The sequence below is a fragment of the Apis florea genome, unplaced genomic scaffold (assembly GCF_048593485.1).
Source record: "Apis florea isolate Af1SG1 unplaced genomic scaffold, ASM4859348v1 contig_2272_pilon, whole genome shotgun sequence".
In the NCBI taxonomy this organism is placed as follows: domain Eukaryota; kingdom Metazoa; phylum Arthropoda; class Insecta; order Hymenoptera; family Apidae; genus Apis; species Apis florea.
This window is the reverse complement of record NW_028256549.1, coordinates 7,992,357-8,011,786: the sequence shown is the minus strand read 5'-3', so window position 1 is coordinate 8,011,786 and position 19,430 is coordinate 7,992,357. Positions and strand designations below refer to the sequence as shown.

The 19,430-nt window shown below is 29.2% G+C and overlaps 1 protein-coding gene and 1 long non-coding RNA gene across 6 annotated transcripts in view; one reads left to right on the top strand and one right to left on the bottom strand.

Annotated features, from left to right (window-relative positions):
- Positions 1 to 19,430, bottom strand: part of Mxd (MAX dimerization protein) — a 329,867-nt gene that overhangs the window by 108,665 nt on the left and 201,772 nt on the right. For all 5 annotated transcript variants that reach the window (XM_086902833.1, XM_086902832.1, XM_086902836.1 and 2 more), the window contains exon 6: positions 13,837 to 14,158. In XM_086902833.1, coding sequence (XP_086758959.1) covers positions 13,837 to 14,158 — 322 coding nt within the window. The remainder of the gene's footprint in view (positions 1 to 13,836; positions 14,159 to 19,430) is intronic.
- On the top strand, positions 7,795 to 8,668 carry LOC147658473 (uncharacterized). The gene is made up of 2 exons (XR_015295246.1): positions 7,795 to 7,990; positions 8,058 to 8,668. It is a non-coding gene; the product is annotated as an uncharacterized LOC147658473 (long non-coding RNA).

The window sequence follows — 19,430 nt, the reverse complement described above, 5'->3', positions numbered from 1 at the left end:
ATATGAGCATAATTAGTCACAAAAGCTTTATACGTTTATCAGAACAAAAATTGCTCCATACATAATCCGTTATGCGTTTATTCATAAATTCTATCAAACTAACTTAATCATATTTATTTATCGTCAAACATTCTACACGAATAATTATCAATCTAAACACACGCTTAATCCGCACATCTTTAATCCTCGAAACGGTTAAATCTTCCAATATTCGATTCAATCAACGATACAATCTCCCAAACCCGAGGCATTTCGAAGAATTCTCTGGAATCATCCCCCCGGATTGCATCGAACGGGTGTGAAAAGTCTCTCGAAGAAACAGAAAGGGGTGGATCCGGCAAGGAAAGGAAGAGAGCGAGCGAGATGCTCGTTATCGATGCGTCCCCCGACCGTTTTGCATGTTGACGAATCCACGGGTCTGGATCGAATCCAGTGTAAACTCCGCTCTCGATCCGGATTGAATGTCAATTCGATCAGCGTGCAATTCTGTCGAGGACTCGACAGGGTTTTGTGCCGGCCGAGTTGATCAGATTGTCGAATGGACGTCGAAGGTAGCAAAAGGGGAGGGGATATATATATATACATATATATTCTTTCTCGAATCACGCCGTGTTTTTCCCGCCGTGATTAAAGGTCGACGTGCGTGGATCGATCCGATTCTAATTCTGCGAATTCTAATTTTTCATTTCGGGTTCCTTGCCCGATGGAAAAACGAAGGGGATGCTCGAGGTGATTGCGTACGTCGTTGTACGGATATTGATTAATTTTTTTATCATCGATCGAATCTAATTTTACGCGATTCTAATATTTCATTCGAGCAACACGTTGCCTGCCCGATTTGGGAGGGAATTGACAGAGTCGTGGACGATATTGATCAATCTTTTTTTATAAATTCGATCGATTCTAATTTTTCTAATTGGAGCAATTATTTGTTAACTTAAAATGACAGTTTACAAAAAACAATGTAAAAATGTGCTCGTGTAATTAAGTTTACAGAACTGTTCGATCGTTTTGTATACGTAGAAATTGCTTATTTAATTTATTTTATTTCGCATTTCAATGCATACTTGTTTTATTTATATAATTTATTTAAATTCATATTCAAACATAATTTTGACATCGTTTGCATTAATAATTCAAATGTGACATAAGAAAGGTTTTATACGTGATTTAAAAAGTGTAAACCTTTTTCATTTTCATTGGCATTGATTATTTTAATCAGATGGCATAAAAAATTCTTTAAAAATTACTCTTCCAACTTGATGATATGAAGATGATATGTAAAAGCATGAGATACTACACTATATTCGAACATAATATTTCACGTATTTTAACAAACATAAACTGCTTGAACGAAACAACGCGATATAATATTCCATCCACCATAACAATGAAAACCACCTTTCACCCAACATCATTGAAAAGCCACAAAAAAGCCCTCGGTTCCCAAAATCAAGCAGACGATTCGAGTGAAACGGAGACCAGCTGAAAGCAACCCTCCACTTTGTTCGTCTTACCTCGAGAAATTAGGAGAACCATTCGGTGGAAGTAGAAACAATCGATGGTAGTCGATTAAAGTGGAGGGGGGTGGATGGAATATCGGCTCGATTACGTGGCAATTCTCATGGGAGACGTAGACGTTTACGGTTTGCATGAGCAGAAAATAAGGGAGAATCTTTGTGAAAATTTCTACCAGTTTCTTATTTTTCCTTCGTTCTTCGACGATCATTTCTCCAGAATAACAGTGCAAATGTTATGATTTGTTTCTTATTACGTATAAAAAAAAATTAATACTGTAGATACATACGATCTACACATTGTATTATTAAAATAACTAAAATGAAAGATTATGTGAAGATAATGAAATATTTGAAATTATTTATTTATACTTTAAATCAATTGTTTATTTGAATATAGTTGAAGCAATGATCTGTTTCAGATATATCGTTCTTTATCAATTTTGCAAAAAGATATTTTAAAAATATGAATCGAGAAATTAAGAGAATAATCTTTCTAAATAATTAACATTTCAATTTCATGGAATGAGAGATAAAAATGATATATCTCCGAGATTTCAATATAGAATCCCTCCACTTTATATAGTCACAGAAAGTTAGAATAATTAAAAATTTTCAATCTCATCAAAGTCACGATAATTGAAATTTTCAATTGTTTTTTTTTTTCAATTAAAAACAAGAATAACACCTTATCTCCTGATTTCAACTTCTCTCGTTTTATTATTATCAAAAGAACAGATCGATAAATTTCATTGATACGTTTCTAACGTTTGAACATCATCATCCCAACGGAACACTTCGTTTATTAATTAAAGAAACGTCAAGTAGCAGCGATGATTAAAAATCTTCAATTTCATTGGATTAAAAATTCTTCGACAGTTGCCAACAGACATTATATTCGAAGCAACATAGTCAAGGCCACGATAATTATAACCTTCAATTTCATTGGATCAGGGACAAAAATAATGTTTTCACGATTTGAACGCGATCCCAACAGAACCTTGTTATTTCACACAGCGAAAGAGCGTCGCGATAATTCAAATCTTCAATTTCGTTGGATTAGAAACAGTAAAATAATATATATATTCGAACACCAACAGAATCTCTTCACCTTCTTACGGTCGGTGAAATAATATCAAGGTGACGAGAGAAGATCTGGCAAACTTCCTCGGATCTTATGGCCCAAGATCTTATCTCTTGGCCAACCAATGCCTTGCGTGTTTGTTATCAAACACATTTTCATAGGGAAATGAACCGAGTATCGCGGCCAAATTGGTTGTTCGCACAGCAACAATGAGGCAACGTGACGGCCGCATGGCATTACGTCAATGGCCAATGGCTCTTAATTATGACCCGCGACCACTTCCATTCTCGATCTGCAGCAAATTGCGAACCGCTTCCCCCCCCTCACGTCTTGATTGCTGATTGTTCCCCTTAATTTTAGCCTTTTTAAATGCTTACAGACCGTGAGACTTTTTTTCGATTAATAATCCTTTTTATAGGCGGTGATCGATGATTAAACTTTGACTTCGATGGCGAGCGAATCGATATTTTTCTTTCGGTATTTTCCCTTTTCAGCTGTGTAACTGCATCTCGACGCGTCAAAATAAATTCGTTTTTTGTAATACGATTTGTAATTCTGCTTCTTTCTAAAATTAATTCTTCCAAACGGAAATTAAAATAAATTTTCACGTGAAAATTTTTGTTGCAGCTGAATAAACTGTATGTTCAAAGAAATTAGATACAATTAGATTTATAAATGTATATTCGAAATAAATAATTTCCAAAGATCGTGGATTAAAACTGTAATCTCGCCGATGAGATCGATATCTTGCAGGTATCTCTCACTCGATAACAGATTACCAGATTCACCACCCTTAATCCAAGTGGCCTCGAGCGATCGTGCGCCACTGGATTGTTAACGTTTTCCTCATTGGATTCCCGTGTTAACCATCCCACCAGCTTCGTTCAACGAGAGCTTACCTCGTGGCTCCAGGTCGTCCGATTCGTTTATTTCCCTGTATGCACACCCTTTTCTTCAATCCTGCCTCGCAATTCCCGCAAATCTAACCCTCCCGTTGTGACAATTATTCGAGAGTTTCTTTCGATCTGTATAATTAATAATATTATAACATTATAAATCAATAAACAATTTGTAAAGGCAACAAACTTTTAACGAAAAGTTGATTTTAATTTTAAATTCGACTTATGTTAATAAAATTGGACGTGTAAATTTGTAGTGGATTTATTAGAAAATAATCAATTACAGAGTTTTAATTCTATTCAAGGCTCAGATTTTCTATATTTGAATACTTTGCAACAACTTTCTTTTTTCCCTTCAATTGGCCGATATTAATTTTAGCGTAATTTTAAATATTTATTGGATAAGAAACACGTAGATAACGGAGAATGCACGATAGATCGATACTTGAAAAATCAAACTGTATTTAATATACAAATTTATTTGATAACGGATTAACAGAAATCTTTGGGGGGAAAAATTTTAAATCGAAGAATGCACAAAATGATATTCGCATGGAATATTTCGGATATTTTATTGTCTGGATTTGTTTGTTTGTTTCAACAAACAAAAAAACACAATTAAATATACAGAGTGCAAATAGGTCAAACTATAACTTTGGAACAGTAAAGAGAGTCGAAAAAAATTTCATTAAGCGAGATGAAATAGTTTCGAAATGGTTTTATCTACATAATCCAGACGATCAATTTATACACAATAAAATATATATGTGATTTTCATTTTTGTATTTCACATGACTTTAACAAACTTTGCATATTATCTTCCTGCATATTAATTATACTAATGCAATATGCAAGCGATAAGTTTTAACATTTCACGCATTTATCTTGCTTAATTCTTGTCATTCAATTTAGAAATGTTTAATTGTTATTATTGACAAATTCATATCTGAATTTAAAAATTTAGGAATTTGAGAATTGAATTTTGCATTCGATTAATTTTATGCTTCGAAAGATAATAATATTACTATTATTAATACTATATTTTTACAGGAATTTTTACACGAATATTCTATATATAAATGCATTCTGTTCCTTGTTATTAGACGAAGATTGGATTCTGAAAGATACTGAAAGATACTCAATATACTGATCGATATTCCAGATTCATACACTTTCAATCGTTAAATTTAAATATGACAAATTTATATTAAAAATTTGAAAATATAAAGTTTGCATTTTGAAAGTAAATATATAACACATTGCAACCTCGATATATCTTCCTCTTTTTTTAATTACTAATGCAATATGCAAGCTAAGATAAGTTCAAAGATTCCGAATAAATATCTTTAATAAATAACGCATATTACGTAATTAATTCCCATTGTGTATGCAATAATTCTTCTCTAGATAAGAATAAAACTTATTAACAAGTACATGCTGTAATCATAAACAAGTTTAATAAAGCAAAAAATCAATTGCGAAACGAATAATAAAATGGTAGAAATCATATTTGCTATTCGAGAACAAATATTCATCAATATGAAACATCTCTAACAAAAATAGAAACAAAAGAAAATAAAGAAAATAAAATCCGATCGTCGCGACACTTTTGATCTTATCAACTTTTCCTCCATAAGATGGCGAGGAAAGCCAACGTTCGAGATAGAGAGAAGAAAACAATTCAGCCCCTAATTGCGTAAATCGACGCGAGAGAAACGGCACTCAAGGAAAAAGGCGTCGCGGTGTCGGCGGAGGGGTGGAATGATGGTTCATTTTTGCCGGGCTTCAATCCTTTCAGAGGCTTCGTCGCCGAAAACAAGCAGCGATATATCACCGTAACGCGATTAACCCTCAAATTTTGCCCCTTAAAGGGATTAGAGCAGCCACCACCACCACCACCACGGGCTGGCTTCCGCTCCACGTGTCCCCCGCGTTTTCGGGAGGATAACGATACTATATCCTCTTTGAGCGAGTAACTTTTGCATATTGCCAAAACGGAGCGACGACTCGGCCATTAAACGGCCGTTTACGAGCAACTTTGCCACTCGTGGTGTCTATCCTCCGTCGTCAACAACCCCAACTTGGAAAATGAAACACGAGATGGAGAGATTCTTCGAAAGTAGGTGTGCGATAAGAGGATAGAATTTTTTATGCGATTTTGGGATGGGGTTAATAAAAGATTTGAAAAGTTGAAACATCTTTTTCTCAAAGAAATATTACAAAATTTGGACAATTTTGAATTTTTTGAAAAAAATGGAAAAATTTTTAAATTTGACTTGAAAATATATATAAATTTGAGAAATTTCTTTTTAGAAATTATAATTGGGAAGGACAGAGTTTGAAAATGTTCAGGGAAAGAGATATTTCGAGATTCAAATTCATCATTTCGAACATTCGCGCAGAAAACAATTGCACGGTCGAAGGGTCAATGAACTGCGATCGTGTTGCGTGAACCGAGAAGATAACGCTAATAAGACGCGGAATAACGACAGGTAAATTATCATTTGAGAATAATGGAAGATCTTCTCGCGGAAACGTGTCGACAGAAGACACGATTCAACCTTCTCAACTGTTGTGAAATCGAACATGGGACAAAGTTCAAATTTGTCCATTGAATGTAAAATCTGATATTTGCACAAAATGTAATCCCGAATGTGATCAAATGGTAATTTAATTCAATTTCTTAACGATTGTTGATTAAATGATAAACGTTTCTTAAATTACATTAATTTCGCGTAATAAAATTCTGAATATAATAAATGTATATATATATTCGTATATATCACATTTCGATTAGCCTCCCCACATTACATCATCTGGCACTTCCTACAAACGAGATAGCTCCATAGGAATCGACTGGAAAGGTCGCCTCTAATTTACGACAGCATATTTCAACCGTCGATTCCATGCCTACAGGATCCTTTGGGAGATTCGAAAAGAGCTAGCGAGATGAACAAAAATAAAAGGAACGAAAATAGGGAAAAATGGAATGGCGGGAAATTTAAAACGTCCATCCTCGTGAAGTTTGGTTTATTGTTCTCGATTCGATCTCACGACGGTTCGCAGATTGAAAATTCGGGCGGAATTTGATGGAAGAGCGATCCCTATCTTTCGTTGAGGGATCATAAACTCCGTGATAGAGAATGGATAATCGTTATTCCAACCTTGGAGACGCATCAAAGCTGTATTGATCTTTAATTTTTTGACACTTTATAATTAATCAAAAATTAAGAATTAGAAATCGAAGAAATTTATATTTTGTTTCTTGTTGAAATAATTATATTTATCGCAAAAGTGAAAGCCTTGTTATTAAGATGCTGAATTATAAACTTTTAATAAATGCAAGAAAGAAGAATGTATATTTTGTTTTGTGTTCTGACGTAATTATTTATCAGAAGAAAGTTTTACAGAATGCTTTATATGTAAATTTTGGATAATCTGATAAAAATTAAGAATCGAATAAATTTGTATTTTGTTTTGCGTTCTAATTTCTGATTATAAAGAACATAAAATCTATGATATCTTACGTATTTTGATTTTGGAAAAAATATAAAGAAATTTGCAGAAATGATTAATATGTTTCTTAATTTTTACATATATTATATATAATATTGAATTTTATTACATTGAAAAAAACTCTACTATAATTTTTTTTATCAAACAGATTTCGTACAATAATTTATTTTCTTATTGCATCTTATAGCATCTTGCCAGCACATATGCAACGACAGTAACATTTTTAACTCGATAACTCGACTTATCAATTGCCAAAAATAACTCTAATCAAGCGACGAAAAATTAGATAAATTTAGATTTAATCTTACTCAAATTAAAAAAAAAAAAGAAAAAAAAAATATCATCGATATTAATCGAAAGATACAATTTCCCGAATAAAATCTTTAAAAAATTTCATCTCAAATCGAGGAAATTGAGCTAAATAGAAAGTCAGAAAAAGATATTGTCGTCACAAGCATTTATCGACCGACCTCCAACTTCATTGCATAGCACAACTTCATGAACAGCCTCGAATAAAATTGGATAAATTTAGATCTAACGCAGATCTAGATCTATCTTTCTAATTTTACTCTGCGTCCCATTGTATTCGAATTAAAAAAAAAAAAAAAAATAAAAGAGAGCAACACAAAGAGAGAGAGAAAGAGAGAGAGAGAGTTAATTGACAGATTCGATGAAATCTTCAAAATTTGATCGCAAATCCGCGAGTGAGGAGAGGAGAGGAGAACAGAAATTGGCCGAAGGAACATGTCCCGCGCAAGTTTTTATCGGCCTCCAACTTAGTTGCCCGTAGTCTTACGTAGCAGAACTTCATAAGCGGCGTCGAACGAACCGGAAGTTTGCTAACGCGCTGACTCAGCCGGTTCCTCTCGACGCGAATTCGCGGTAATACGCAACGATTCTGCTGAGGGCTCGTAAAAATGCCCGACCTCCACGAGATTTCGTCAAAACGGCGGCCACCAAACGTTCTTACGAAAGTGAGTTACGACGATTCGTATAATTTCGGGAAAGGAAAAAAGTTAATTTTGCGAGTATCTGTTACAGGTTGCGGAATGGAAGATAAAAAAATTAAAAATTGTACGATGCCATCTTACAATGGCAGAGGCTTATATCGATTTTAATGCGTATTTTGTGTGTAAAATTATTCTTTACGTTGAAATTTTTATTTTTCTTTTTTTACAATAGTCTTTTCTGTGCGTTGTAAATTTATTAATATCTCAAAATGAATATAAAATGGTGTTAAGAATACTTGTAAAATGATAATTTTCTTTACTAGATATATCTCTAAATATAATTCGAATTATAAAATTATTAAGAAGAACTAGTGAAAATAATGACTTTTATCAATATTTTTTTTTCAAAAGAACAGACTTAGAATTTTATAAATATTTTATAATTCTATAAATATAAATTTCTTTTAAAAGAGCGTCCATCGTATATTATTATAATTGTTATTTTTTCGAACGATATTGAATAAAAGAAAAAAAATATAAATTTAATTTTACAAAAATTGAATATGTGACAAAAAATATACATAACAACCTGTCGATCATTGTAAAATTTACATTTTCACTTGTATCATTCCATTATATCTTGCAAAATCTGTAAGATTATTTTTCAAACGTGCATATAAATAAATAAATTCTGTATTTTCATCCTTTTACTAAAAATGTAGATGATAAAGATTATCTTTCAGAAAATTGCATCGCCTTATCCTCCAGCATGAAAAGAGAGAGAAATCATCGATTTATTCTTAAACGAACGCGGAGAGAGGAGTTTGGTTAATTACAAAGTTAAATTAAACATTGATATGCAAGAATCCAACTTCCTCCAAGCGAAATAGCTTATAGAATTTTACGCGATCGCTCTGATCGTCAGCACAGGTTCTAAACAGGCGATATTTAAATGAGGGAAAACTTTCGAGGGGAAAAACGTTGCCGGATTGAAGCGAGATGATATTTTCTATGGGATGATTGCTAGAAGAACGTGTAATATTAATCGTTTCTCGATTCTAATGGTTCGATGAAAGTTAGGATGGAAGCATGGTAACCGCTAATTAACGAGTAAACTGCTAACTAACCGATCTATTCCTAACTTTATGGAATAGAATCCGATATGCAGGATGGAGTTAACTCGATATCTTCTGAAACATTCAAATTTAAATATCGAGACGAAACAATTATTTCGAATAGATTCTAATATATTATGTAAAGTAAGTTGCATTAATTTTGAAAGAAGAACTACTTATTTTTATACATTTGATTTCTAAATTTTTAGAATTGTAATTTATATTTTTATTATATTTCAATCTCTATCGAAAGTGAATATCGATCATTTTTCCCATATATTTTTCTATGCGATTTTAAGTTATACTTTTATGTGTTTCAAAACAGCATGTTGCATATTAAAATAATGCATTTTTTTAAAAATTTCAAAAGGAACATCAATTTAACAAAAATTTTAAATATTTAAATAAAGAAATTGTATAAGTTTAGAAGATTATTTTTTAAATTATACTTTTATGTGTTTCAAAACAGCATGTTGCATATTAAAATAATGCATTTTTTTAAAAATTTCAAAAGGAACATCAATTTAACAAAAATTTTAAATATTTAAATAAAGAAATTGTATAAGTTTAGAAGATTATTTTTTAAATTATACTTTTATGTGTTTCAAAACAGCATGTTGCATATTAAAATAATGCATTTTTTTTTAAATTTCAAAAGGAATATAAGTGAATCAATTTAACAAAAATTTTAAATATTTAAAAAAAAAATCGTATAAGTTTAGAAGATTATTTTTTAAGTTATACCTTTATGTGTTTCAAAACAGCATGTTGCATATTAAAATAATGCATTTTTTTAAAAATTTCAAAAGGAACATCAATTTAACAAAAATTTTAAATATTTAAATAAAGAAATTGTATAAGTTTGGAAGATTATTGTAAAGAGTAGGTTTCAATCTTCAAATCTATTGTGGATTCAGTCTAATGGAAAAAATTTTTCAATATCTTTATAATCGATTCTTCAAATTTTTTTTGAGGAAATATCTTCATTTTTCTATTTACTACATGATATAAAAACATTTTTGAAAAGAACAAACTCAAAATTGTGAAAATAAAGATTTAATATTTTAAAATTCAGATTGATTGATTGTATGATTTTCTTACAAAGTTATAAAAGTTTAAAATTTCAATTTTTTTTTTCCAACTGTAAAATTCAATAATTTTTCCATTTTTACTAAAAGAAATACTTTCGACTAAATCTATTTTTTATAAGAACAATTCAAAAATTTCAAAACATATTGAAAAAGTCAATATTCTCAATATTCTTTTAAATTTTGCAACAATATCTCTCAATATTTTCAACAATGAATCGCACACAACTCGATAAAGACATTAATGAAATATTAAAAATCTATATGCTAACAAATATAAAATATTTAATATTAATATAATCGATATGAATCTTTAATATTTTCTTTAGTATCCATAATAAATAATAATATAATTTATTTTTAAATGTATTGTATTATTCACACAGCCATCAGTGGATCTAATATTTCTATAGTAAAATAAAAATGCTTATTTATTCTCGAACATTTAGATAATTAATTGAAATATACTTTTTAATACAAATATATGTATATGCTAAAATGCATTATTTTTTCAAATGTCAACTGAAAATCTGAACTTGTCTAAAACTTTAGACACAAGATATTATATTGGTTTCAAAGAGAATATATTTATCAAAGAATATTTAATAAAATTATAATAAAATTAGCGTTTTTCAAAGAAATCTAGCTAACAAAATTTCGAGATATTTCTAGATTTAGAAAACATTCGCCAACAAATAAGAATGCCAAACGAATATTAAAATAAACATGTGCGGGAAATTTTTATATATAAAATTGTAATAAATAATAAATAAATAATTGCAATTAAAAACACCGAGAAACTCGTGTTGTTCAATTTCTCAAGAAATTCCAATTATCCTCAAAAACCACCCTCACTCATCCCCCGATATCTCGCTCGAAACCGTGACATTGAAACGAGGCATTGTACGCAGTTGACTCATAATTCGCGGATTGTTCCAATTTTACTCTCGACCAAGAACGATATTTATATAGGGAAGCTTTTGCCTGAGTTCTCCTAACGAGCTGACTCAGCCAACCTTGCTGCTTCATCGCCTGCAAAATCACGAAATTAGAAATCTGCGGCCTAAAATCGTTCCTCCGGTGCAATGACCAAAAGACATTGATCATTGATCATGAATTTCATTCAAAATTTTTTGATTTGACAGTTAATAGATTGCGAATGTTTACATATATATATATATATGATAAATATGCAAAAAATATGATTTATACAAGAAAAATATATAAATATGGAAAAATTTGGAAAACTTTTCTATTATGCAATAATATAAGATCTGATATTTTATCAGAATATTAATATTAGATATTGTTAATAGGGCAATAGATATTAATATAATTTAATACTTCATAATTAATATTTAATTAAATATGATATTAAATTTTAAATGTAGATAATATTAAATATAAACAATCATTACAATATGATTTATATTATATTATGGTGTACAATTTAAATTTTTAATTACAAATTACAAGTATTTCCTCTAAATTCTCTAAATAATGAAAATGGAATCATCTTTGACTCAGCTCTGTCCTAATAATATTTTATTTTTTCGATCTTTCAGCAGCTTTAAATATCGAAAGATATTTTCACGAAATTTAATTCATCATTGTGAAAATTACATTGAAATTCAAAATACAAACTATTACGTTTAACGTTCAATTAATAACTCAATTAACAAGAATACAAAAGCACAATTAATAATCAGCATTGACTGCATATTATTATTATCGATATTACATAATTACAATATGAAAGTTTATTGACAGATGAAATCAATTTGATGAAAAAGATATTTTACATAAGCATTTACATAATAATACATTCTTAGATATCTTTTTAAGTATATATAAATATATATAGTATATATATATATATATTTAAAATTCTTCAATCGTTAAATATTTTTGTTCAAATTTTATTTTATTCATAATTTATAAAAAAATACATTTGCATATTTTTATAGATAGATATTTATTAATTAGTTAAAAATAAAAAGATAGAAAAAGAATAATAAAAAGAAATATTCAGAATTATCAATTATTTTAATAAAATTTTGCAATTTTGGAAATTCATGATGTTATGGAAATGCCGTTTTAAATAACAAAATTAAGTTCACTCGGATTTTCACTAGATAAAAAATAAAATTTGACGAAAAGACATTTCTAATGCCTTTAGAAAAACTTTAAAATCAAAACGAAAAACCAAATATATTGGCAATGATTCTTTTATATTTTCTTTATAATAATTAAATAATGAAGTTAAAAATGAGGTGTATAATTGGATTAAAGAACAAATAATAAAAATAAGGATAAATGAAAATTAAGATTTAATCTTAACTTTCTTTAATACATTAAATCTTTGTTCAATTCTTTTTTTCTGTGATTAACTAATTAAAATTAACTTCAAAAAGTAAAAAGTACATATAATAAATAGTAAGTTCAAAAAATTTAATTAAAACTCAATTGTAATTGATACAAAAATATAAAATATATATAAAAAAAATATAAAAAATTTTCGATGCATTAAAATTAAAGTGATTTCATTCACTTTCTTTACATGAATATTTCTAATAATATCCATCTATCTTGGCAATTAAAAAAATAGAATCTTAAAGCATTTATAGATACTTTTGATATGAATATGAATCATTCGATTCATATTTTATTATATTTATATATAACGAGTACTTTTTAAGAAATCTATAAAAATTATTTTTGTAAATTTTTATAAATAAAACAATGAAAACAAAACAGAGTATCGATTCAATCTCGCTATTGTATACAATTTGTCGAATAATATTCGTTTATTTTAGACTGTTAGTGATACGTACTATAAGAAGAAATAAAAAAATGTGAATTTTATTATGAAAAAAACTCTGTCAAAAGTGATATGGTAACTTGTGAAAATATTTGAACATTAACCTAAGCAACGAATCAGCTTCAACCTCATATCCATAGAATCTTATAATCCCCTTCTGAATAATCCATAAAACCCTAAGCACCCGTTTACCAAAATGATTTAAAGTGAACAAGATGAACATGCAAGCTAGACTCAAAGGGGAAATTTTATGTCCACTACTGAACTCCAGATTTATGACACGTTGTTAACATTGAGCCATCTACAGGGCAGACCAATATAAACTAATTCTAAGCTTCCAACTAATAAGAAGAAAATTAAGAAATAAAATCGATTATTCTCGATAATATTCAAATTTATGAATATATCAATGATTATAGTTGAATCGAGGTCACGATAATTAATCTATTATCCTATATTAATTCCAATTAATTCTATTCTCTTAGAGATACAATTTACTGCTCGTTAATATAATACTTTTCATAAATTATTAGAATAAGTAGATAATTCTTCTTGAAGATTTTATTCTATTTTAAACTTTATTAAATTACTTATTATTACTTCTGTATAGTTTAAATTTTATTACTCGGTTCTAAATTTTTCCCTTTAAACTTATAAATTTTATCAGAAGAAGGAAAATTAATATCTCGTACAACAAGTTTTTTGAAACATTTTATTACCGCCAATCAAAAATTGGCCCATCAATCGTCCCTACTCGCGCCAATAAACGAACGAAATTGGCGGGAAAATTCGTGTTAAAAACGCACGAAACAAGAGCAAGCATACGAAACATAGCGGAATACTTACCGGACTCCGAGACGGAGGGACTGCCCGCAGACCTGTCGGAGTTCCTGGAGCTGGCCGTGGAGCTGGTTGACGAGGCCGTGCCGAGCGAGCACTCGGAAACGCTGCGCCGTTTCGAGAGGAGAGCCGCAGCGGCCGCGGCTCCAGGGCCGCAAGAGGAACCGGTCGGGGCGCTCGAGCTCAGCCCGTGGAGGCCGTGGAGGCCGTGGAGGCCGTGCAGGCCCGTCTGGTTCGTCAGCTGCTCCAGCCGTCGTCTCAGGAACCTCTGCTCGCGGGACAGCTGTTCCTTGTGCACGGCGTGCTTGCGCTCGCGCTCCTCCAGGCTCTGCAACCACAATTATTGCACATGCGGTATTCAGCCTCGCTCAATTCGTTATCAATTCTTCGAAATGGAGGAACGAAACTCGATATGCAATTGTCAAGCAATTTCGATCGACGTATCAATGCCTGAATATCTTTCTCTCGCTTATCTCCTGTCCTTGTTTCGATTGAATCGAGAGAGAGAGAGAGAGAGAGAGAGAGAGAGAGAGAGAGAACTCTTCAGTTAAATGCCCGTATTCGTGGATCTCGATTGAAGATGTTTAAGCGTAAGTAAGGAGCAGTGATTATTATGCTAGGCAAAAATGTATGTATCTATAAATTATTTATTATTTCTTTTTTTTCAGGATAATTTTAAATTTTACGCATATATGTATGTTCTATTAGATTTTTCAATTTTTTTTTTTTATTTGATTATTCAAAATGGACAAATGTATAAGCTCTTGTAATTAAACTAGTAGAAAATTAAATAAATATCCTGATATTAATGTAAAATAAATCTTTGTTTATTTTTGCATCAACTCTTGAAGTTTTACAAATCTCAACATTTTTGTATATTAATTTCTGTATTCCAATCTGTATTTTGTAAGCAGAATAGATGATTTTATTATAATAATTAAATGCAAATTATAGTATAAAAATGATGATTAAGTGAAATAATTTAGATGGATTTTTAAACCTATCATTCTGTGTTTTAAGTTTTTCATTGTTCTTGTAATTCTACTTCTAAACTAGAAAGATAAAGTTCTAACTTTTTAGAAATTCTTTTGATTTTCTTGTATTGTCTTTATAATTATAAATATTTATACATAGAGAAAAAAATTAATTCTATTTTATGAAAAAAGTTTATTAAAAAATTTGTGAATATATATAGATATTGAAAATATACATAATATGCAAATTATTCTAAGTATATTCCTTTATAACATACATATGGACATAATAATTTTCATATTTGAAATATTTTGAATATTTATAGAAAATTCAAAAAATTTGCAAAATATTCATAATACAATATGGAAAAATTTCCTTTTTAGTATCAAGCACTATTAACTTTTGCTGTAGAGGACTTATATTGATAATTGAAGGTAAACCTTATATGTTCACGGTTGTTAAGTAGCTGGGATATCTGTGTGTCCTATATGTTCTGTCTGAAATATCACATGCAATGATAAATATTCTTTTATATTCTCTTGAAACTTTTTCTAAATATTGGTACTTTTACTAATTCTAATATTTCATATATACGTTTTAGTTGAAATAAAAATAGCAAATAAATTTATCTAAAAATAAGAATATATAAAATAAAAAAATAATCTTTCACGATAAATTATCCAATCAATTTATCTGTCAAATTTTTAAGTATCACGTCTCGATCGATCAAATTAATTAATATTAGGAAAAATTATAATTTATGTTTCCTATGAAAATTAATAATAATTTTATTTCATTATTATATATTTATCATATATATATATATATATATATACATATATTCCTCATTATATATTAATATTACCATATTCATGTATTCATGTAATTAATATTCAGACCGTTCGATATTAATAACAATCTAATATCCAATATTAGATATTCATCATTATTATTCACATTTTAACTCGTTAATTTTTCCTCATCTTTCTAAACTACCAACTTACCAAAAATCTCCTTTTACCAATTTTCCAGATGATATATCATCGAATATAATCAAATTACAAGATGAAATCAATCTGTGAAAAACAACATACAAAAGAAAAAGATACATTCACGATATCATCGTTCTCAGCGTTTAAAAATTTCGCCACAACGGATAATCACGTTATATCTCGGGTATTTTTTTAATGCGTTTAGTTTGGTGAAACTGGTCGCGAAAGGATTTCGACGAACCGCGTTTCCGTTCGCGGAGCCCACGGCAATTGGCTTCCGCTTTTGTTCCATCTTCATTTCGAAGATTAATTCCGGCGAGTGGATACGAAACTGGTGAAAAATCGAGGAATTAATGACGGGGTATGGGATGGAAACACGGCTCGCCAAGTTTCGAGGGGGATTACAATAAAGCCGCGGCTAATTCGCGGCCACCGACATGAGATTTAGATAATTTAAACTTCTCGTTGGGAATGTTCGTTTCGCGTTAACGAACCGGCTCGGATATATTATTTTCCGCGCCCTGGGTTGGGGGATCTGGTTCAAAGGGTTTCGTGTTTTATTAATAAACGAGGAGGGGGCGTTAAATTGAACGAGTGAAAATTTTGATTATTGAATTCGGATGCGAGCGAAAATGGGGAGCTTTTCGATTTCGATCCGATAAAAGATAAATTGGGCGAGTAAATAGGATTGTTAGGAACGTAATTTTTTTTTTTTAGTGGAAGAAGTATCGAGAGTTGGAGAAAATGTGGACGAAGATGTGGGATTATATATTGAATCATTTAATTGATTGTTGAAGATTTATTGAATAATGCGAGTGTGAAGAATGGATAAATATCTCTGTAGCGATTGTATTTGATGTTTGAATTTTTAAAGAAATCTTTTTGTTAAACTTGCGTAAAAAATTTTGTAATATTACTTATATAGTAATAATTCCAATCTTTTTTTAAAAGACGATCCTTGTTTGCAATAATTTGAAATCTATCCTTTTTTTATAATTATAATACGAAAAAATGTTTGGCGGAATAAATTATAAATAAGTAACATATTTTTTTAAGAATTTCTTTTTTTTCAAACTTTCAATTGGCGAGTTAATTAAGTAGTTTATCTAGTCTTAAGTAGTCTAAATAATAATAATATTTTATTTTTAAAAATGAATTAAAATTTTGATTATTGAAAAGAAGCATTAAAAATCTGATTTAGCAAATGTAAAATATTTATTGTTTATAATCGCGAATCGTTAATATTTTTTTTCAGCATTTGATAGATTACAAATCACTTCTATTTATTTATTGTTTATTATATACAATTAAACTTCTGCATTTATCAAATTCAATATTCATCACTTTCTTTTTATTTCGATATTTTTAAAAAAAAATCTGATATTCGCCATTCAAAAGTTATTGACGTACAAATGATTTTATCTTTATATTTTTATGATATTGAACACTATTTTTTGTTAAGGCTTGCAATTCATAGATTGGAGATTCATATCGTAACAAATTATACTACTTATGAAGAAATAATAATCTTCATTAGAATTGAAATTAATTTAACTAATTTTTATTTGGAATATTTTTTGTAAAAAAAACATTATTTATTAAAAGTTTAAAAACACATTAAGCAAAAACAAAGAGGGAATAATCCCAATCCTCAGCAACAAGTTCAAAGCTATATTAAAATTCGATTTACATTTGCGGTTCAATTACAAAATCCGGTCAACCACTATTCAAAACTCTTCAGACAAGCAGAAACACATAGTCGATCATTTTATAGTCACGTTTCAATCATTTTAATAGACAATTTAAAATAATACTATGACTTTTCTTCTTGCTTGTTTTAATGCATTGAAATTATTGAGATTATATCTAAAAATCGAAATCGATTTGATATTTTACTGTAATTTAATATTTGTATTTTTGTATTTTTTAGATAATAATTCGTAATTATAGTCGTACAGCATATAGAAAAGTCAACAATGAATTATTTTTAAAGGAACGATATAGAACAGATAAAAAAATTATGAATTATTTTAAATATTTATAGTCAGTCATATGTAAGAAATACACAATAAATATACGTATGTTTAATGTATAATTATTTATAGTTTATAATCGAGAAAAATATATTTCAAAAATATTGAAAAATAAATTTTATAAATAATCATCAAATTTTATTAAATATCTATAATCAATCATATGTCAACATAATTTTTCATATAATCATGAAACTTTTAATGCAAGCAATGGATGACTTATATAGAGAAAAGATTGAATTGAACTATTATAAATATGATACTGTGAATTTTATCAATTTGATCAAACTAACAATAAAATTACAAACAATTACAAATATTATCAAGTGTTTATAATTACCATACAATGAATATAACAACTATATATTAACTAAATACTTAAAAATTGATAAAGAGTCATTCACAATAGAAACGATATTACAAATTCGAGTGTCAAAAATTAAATTAATCGATGTAATAAATTTTTCAAAATGATCACATTCGACCATATTATACAATAAAAATTTAACAACGGGTGTCATTAAGCGAAAAGATTGATCCAATCGCTACAATAAAATTACGAGTGGGTTAGACAAACCTGAGACAAAGCTCTAGCTAAGAACAGCAGTGTAGTGTATCAATATTTAATTTAACTTTATAATTAGGTAGACTGTCGTTTCGTTCAAGAAGATTCGGAGCAATCGCTTTCGAACGAATCGTTTGATTCCCGTCGCGATGGTGCACGTCACTATTGTCGAGGAAAAGAGGCAACTTCTCTCGGCTGACCCAACCCGATTCTCTTTGACTTAAATGAAAAATGTTTCCTGCCCCGACCGATGCTCCTTTTAAACGACTTTGATGGTATCGCTACCCTCTATCGCTGATGGCGAACCGAATGAATAAAGCGAATTATTCCCAGAGTTCCTCTTATAATCCTGTTTGATTAAACATGGGAAATTTGAATGTTCTTATCTTTAGGGCAATATAATGGTACTGTGGCATCGTTAATTTGTCAACTGGAAAGAATTCCTCCATTCGAAGCAAGTTACTTTATAAGATATTCATATTTGTATGTAATGCAAGCTCAAGTTTATTGCATTTATCAATTTTTAATTTTTAATAATCGAGGGGTTTATATTCCATCATAATTTAATCGTGGAAATTATATAAATAGAATCAATATATCATGTTCCTGCACATCGAGATCTTTTTTAGTAGAAATACTTAATATTTTCTTAATATATCGCAAATATAAAATTTGAATAATTTTTTTTTGAAATATTTTGAATATATTATTATATAATATTTGTAATTAAATAATAAATTTGATAAATTTTTTTACAACTATGATGTAAACATGCTAAATCTAAAGAAAGAATATCTGAATTTAAAATCATTTTAATTTGATTAAGATTAGAATAACAAAAAAATTTTTTATATACAAGATGCTTTGGATTTTTTCGGTTAAATTGCAGAAGTTTTTCTTAAAAGTAAAAATAAGGAAAAAATGATGTGAAGTTATAAATCATAACTATATTTCAATTATTTGTAACTTAATAAATAACTTTGAACTGACATCTTTGTATATTGACTTCATATTTATTTTGACGTCTAGAGTCGA